This window comes from Monopterus albus, unplaced genomic scaffold, assembly GCF_001952655.1.
Source record: "Monopterus albus unplaced genomic scaffold, M_albus_1.0 scaffold20.1, whole genome shotgun sequence".
In the NCBI taxonomy this organism is placed as follows: Eukaryota; Metazoa; Chordata; class Actinopteri; order Synbranchiformes; family Synbranchidae; genus Monopterus; species Monopterus albus.
In genome coordinates, this window is record NW_018127900.1 from 3,598,016 (window position 1) to 3,603,853 (window position 5,838).

The following is a 5,838-nucleotide window of genomic DNA, read 5'->3' on the forward strand; positions in this document are numbered from 1 at the left end:
GAAGGATCTCTAATCCTGTTAGGGGCTTTTAGTACAGTATTTAAATAAAGCTCAAAGCTTGAAATTAACCCTTAACCAACATTTAACCCTTAATATAATTTGCATTGATTGTTTGGGTTAATCTGGAATGTGTTTTACAGTATGGGGGACAGCATCTGTATATTTTATTGTAATGACGATATAATCATTATTTGGTATGAATGAACAAAACACTTGAATGACCACACAGACTTTTCTGAACTTTTATTGCTGTCATGGGATTGAAACAGTGCCAGTGCTTCAGTCGTGCTCTTTAGAGGCTGCTATGGCTTCAGTTGTCCACCAGATGTCACTGTGACTGAAGTCTTGAAGCTTTGAATCATTTTCGGCACAATTGTTAGGAAAGCCTCAGTGCTTCATGAGGCTTCACTTGCCCACCACTATCCAACAGTTGATCTGTTTTCACCAAGCTGCTTGGCAATTGCCCCGTAGCCCTTTCCAGCCTTGTGGAGGTCCATAATTTTGTCTCTGGTGTCTTTTGACAGCTCTTTGGTCTTGCCCATGGTAGTAGTTGGCATCTGACTGACTGTGGGGTGGACAGGTGTCTTTAAAGAGCTCAGACAGGTGCTACTAATTTAGATTAATGAGTGGAGTAGAGGTGGACTTTTTCAAGGCACAGTAACAGGTCTTTGAGAGCTAGAATTCTTGCTGTTTCTCAGGTGTTCAAATACTTATGTTCAGCAGTGCAAGACAAAGTGGGAGAACTTGCAAAATCGCAGGGTGTTCAAATACTTCTGTTCCTCATTGTATATCCACAAGCCATTTTTGTTTAAGTCTGAGCTTTACAGAGAGGGTTTGCAAGGGTGCAGATGAGCAGGACTGAAGGACCTTGTGTTTACCCTCTGTACACATTCATAAAAATATAAAACTATAACCACAAGGATCAGCGAACAGAAACGCTTCAGATTAGTTTGTGAGGATCTCTCCACAGAGATTAAGGGCTCAGTGACAAGGAGGGATCCAGAATATCCAGAATAAGACCGCAAATTGGATTAGTCACCATTACACACCCACACACTATGCCCATACTGTTCACAAAGCTTCATGAAATATGAAAATCATTGCTTTGGATGCATGGAGGAGGATGAAGGGATCAACCTCTTGAGCTTACAGTGGTCATGGGGATTCAGCAACTGTTGTGGGAGGCTTTGTCAGAAGTCCTTCTGTTCAGGGGGAACTGTGAGTGCTGTTTAAATAGCTTGTTTTTGGTCAGCTCAAATGTCTAGTGGTGCTGCCATTCACATACTGCAGTGTTATAATGCAGAGCAAGTGTAAAGCAGTAAGGCTACGTGACATCTAACTTCAGGGTTTTCCCTAGGTTTTCAGACAGCCTAGGCACTTTTTAAAAAAAACATATAGGCTAACATCATAACATAACATATCAACATCAACTAACTAGCTTCCTTAGCTGATGTAACTTAGCTAATTCAGAATGTGTTAGCCACATCTTTACTTTCTGCTTTCTCTATTGTTACCATTCACAAGAAATGCTTATTATTCTTTATTACTCAAGTATTCCTGGGTATGTATTATTCATGTATTCTTTGTGGAGGCTAACCATAAAAGCACTTAGCCTTTCTATGGTAGAAAAAACACAGAATCTCTGCACAGCACAACAGGCAGCCTTGAACTGTTAAAGGTTTTGAAAGAAGAAAACAGCATAGTTCTGAGTCAAACATAATTACACCTTAACTGTGCCTTTAGGCAAACTGTTTCATGTAAAGAGCTTAGTTAGCATGCTATTGCAGTAATTCAAAGTTAGATAACAAAAAATGAGAAAAGAACAGCCTAAGGCAATCGGCACACTGCTGTAAGGTCATGGCACTTTCCTTAGTAAAGTACCACTGCTCTACTGATCTCTTTACACCTTCAGGAAAACACTAGAAAAAAAAAACAAGTTCTCCAAGCAGGTCAAGAACAAGTTATGATATGATGAAATGAATGGATTAATAATAAAGAATTATGTTGTATTTTATTTAAATTATTATGAAGCCAAAACCTACAGTTCAAGCATTTGTTACACCCAGAATGAAATATATTCTTATCTGTCATTTGGTTTAAAACCAGAGCACTGTGACAACTTTGTGCCTCGTTTGCTTAAGACCAATATCATATAATTGTCAGTTCCTGAACTTAAAAAAAATTGAGCCCATTACTGTAGTTGCAAATTAACCCTTTCTTTCTCTCTCTCAAAGAAAAGGGAGTGTAGATATACTCTTTTGTAATGCAGTACCTTGTGTAACAAGGCAGCACATAACAGTTCTACAGCAGTTTATTTATTCTGACAATGGGTTAGTAAAATATGCTTTCCATTGAAAGCAACTTGGGTTTATGGCTTTTATAAACCTATCTATCCTACAAATCTTCAAAAACAATCACAGCAGAGTAAACAATTAGGTCCCTCGACCTATCCATGTCCTTCATATTTGTTTTTCTAGAGAGGAAAAGCTTTGCAGGGCTCAGTGCAATGAGAGTGGTTAGAGTCTAAAAGAATATAAAGAAAATTTTAACTTGTGTCGATATCAATATAAAACTGCTTGTGCTTGATTGTGATCATAGCTATATGAACCCCCAGTAAGTAGGCTATCCCATTATGTCTCACAGCAGACACAAAAACCCGGCTGACATGCTACCGGCAGGTATCCATACATACAATATATAAGGCAAATACATAGCCGAAATATTTTGTAAGAATGTTGGTGCACTTATCTGTCTACAATAGGTCATTTTTGTTTGCCTCTGAGGAGAGCTTGATAAAGACCTCAGCTAGCACCAACAAGGAGTGTAACATGGTCAGACAGGGGATAAAACTGAAGAAAAATTAACACCAGCCTGGTATCACATAGGCTATGGAGCTAGGCTAATGCCCAATATTATCATCTGGATTAAGTGCCTGGCAATTCTTGCACTGAATCTTTGGTATAATTTAAATTCCACTAAAACTATACAATGATTTTTTTTAAAAACATTGCAGATACAGTATGTGTTCCTTAAAGGTAGAGTATGTAACTTTTATCAAATATTTTTTATTGTAGAAATAAGCTCCAAAACTTGTCTTGATGAGGAGAGGTGCTGTCGAGGCCTCCTGTAACCCAGGTTGAACAGCGCTGGCAACAGTACAGAGATATTAGCTTCTAAAAGGTTTTGAGCGGGATTGATCTCTCTAACCAATAAGAGATTTTCAATTATTTCTGGAACATCAGTAAGTTTTGTTGCATTCTCATTTCTTCTACTTTCATAATGACAAATATCAGAAGATCTGGGCAGAGCGCGGTGGAGCATAGTAGATCATAATAGAGCGTAGTGGAGCAGAGAGAGGGAGCGCTAGGCGGAGCAGAGTGGGTTGATTTGGAGTTTCATGCTAGTGCTGCCTTAAGTTAACATACTGTAGCTTTAAGGGCAAAGCACCAAAAATAACCTGAATGTCAGTCCACCTGCATGACTTGTATGGTGCAGACATAAATAGTTGGTTGTGAAAAGCATATATAGTGTGCGGGAAAGAGCCTACAGGCTATAAAGTTTCCTAGAGCCATAACTGAGCACAAATAATGCAGTGAAAAATATTGTAGTACATAAACCCAACAACAGCATTATATGTAAGGGTATGCAAAAACGTTTCTACAACTAAAAATGGTGTCTGCTACAGTTAAACCTCAGAATAATGCATCATGCTTTTGTACAAGTTACAAAAGGTTAAGAGCACCACTATAGTTCAGTTTTCTCACATCCAAACATGCTCAATGGATCCTGTCTAATGAAGTCATGTCAAGGTCCAAGAGTTAGTCATACAGTGCACTCATAATTTGGTAAGGCTGTATCGCGGCAACAGCTAGCACCAAATTCCTCTGTCAGTGATACCATTTTGTGTGGTCTTTTTTTTTTTTACACTACACTGACCATACAGTGGAAGCTCCCAGTCAAAACTGAATACACCATAAGTCACAGTCATAAGCTAAACCAGCCATCCCATGTACAATTATGGGTCAAATTTAATCTAAAACTTCACCTAAAAGTATAAACACAACAAGATTATCACCATTATCAACATGTTCCTAGTGATTTATAGGAAAGAAGGGAGAGACATAGTTTTAGCCTGGGTTTTGTGCCAGGTCTCCAGTGTTGCACAGCAGGAAAGGAGGCCCTGTGCCTAGTGAGTGGCTGACCTCCAAGGACAGCCAAGCACTCGGCTCTAACAGTCCACAGAGTTACAGCTGTGCTTTCCACAGAAAAAATGTTTGTCACAGAAAATCTTAAATCCTTCAGTCACATAAGACAGAATATTTTTTACCTCAATATTTTCTCTCAATATGCGCTCAAGGCTCAAACATGCTTTAGGTATGATAATCTGACCAAAACAAATTGGAAATTGTAGCTTATTGCACTTTGCCACAGTTGTTCCCAAATTATATAAATAAAGTGAGTGCACAAGAATAAGATTTGTTCTGTTTATGCAGCATATCATGCAAAAAAAAGAAGAGTTCTGGGTGAACCTCATTTCATTCATTTCACTTCATGATGAACATGCTCTTTTAGACAACAATACCTCCAATGTTTACAACAACCGTCCATTAACACCTGACCACATTTACAGAATAACTTGTGCATGCTATGATGTGCAACTGTGGTCCCCTTTTTCTCCCCACAAGAATTGTCACTGCAAAGATAGAAGACAGACAAGGCAGACTATAGCTGTTTTGTATTAACTAGAGGACTTTGTAATCTTGACTCAAGAAATGCCCCAATGAAGCACAGGTTCAAAGTTCCTTTTAGGTCCCACATCTAGGGAGGCCCATTATAAACAAGCTGATAACACTGGGTGGGCAAGTTCCTCTACATTTCATACTGACACTCTGTCCCCCTCCTGGGATGACAGCACAATGTCTGTGTAGTTGTTTTCCTCTGGCTTTATAAATTCCCAGTGAACAGTTACAGCTTCCTCTCTATTGTGCTGCACTGTTTCAGCAACACCAATCCCATCCCTACAATGTGGGCAAAGGCCCAAAGACCATAATCTCCTAGGCCAAAGCTGGTACAATGTTCGGTAATCATTATTTTAATCATGGGTTTTAAAAATATGCAGGCCACTAATATCTCAGACTAGGGCAGATACAGACTGTCTCATTTCCAAGTACATCTGAACTCAAGGTAGCCTAATCCAACACACAGGTTTATCCTCTGCGAGAATGAGTTTTGTCGAAAATAACTTCGTGTCACAGTGGTTCCAGAGTCCAGCTACCTGACTAGTTATCGTGTTTCCCATGTATAAAGAATGGGGTCTGGGTAACGTTAAAACAATTAGACCTAGTCCACACATTACTGATAGAGAAAAGCTACAGCTGACACTACACCTTGTTGTTAGTTAACGATACACAGCTGAATGACTGACATCACTATCTGTCTCGGCATTTCGATTAATTTACTTACCAGATAATCCATGGACTATCACTGACCAACCACAGCAGCACGAAACGACTTTGTAGTAATCCCGTTTTTGCGGTAACGGTGTCCAAAATGTAATAGATTTGGCGACACGTCGCTTTGTATTCCCCGCCTTTCGACAGCCACAGCAAAATAAAAAAAACAGCCTTTGGAGGGCTTACAAGCAGGAATTTCGCCGTTTTAGTCGCTAATAAGGCACGTTTCAGACACAGCAACAACTCAGTTTGTTTAAAACGCCATAGGAGTGTTAGGTGCGTGTGTTTTTTATGACAAAATAACCCTCGTCCACCGGCTAACTTCCAGCTTTTTATCACACAATGTCAGTTGAGTGTTTGAGGAAACTAGCGAAGCGTACACCTC

At 39.4% G+C, this 5,838-nt stretch overlaps 1 protein-coding gene across 1 annotated transcript in view; it reads right to left on the reverse strand.

Annotated features, from left to right (window-relative positions):
• The window catches only part of LOC109956547 (ADP-ribosylation factor-like protein 15), a 107,237-nt gene extending 101,399 nt beyond the window's left edge, over nucleotides 1-5,838 (reverse strand). The window contains exon 1 of the mRNA XM_020593763.1: nucleotides 5,464-5,838. Within this exon, the coding sequence (XP_020449419.1) occupies nucleotides 5,464-5,475 (12 nt within the window). The 5' untranslated portion in view covers nucleotides 5,476-5,838. The remainder of the gene's footprint in view (nucleotides 1-5,463) is intronic.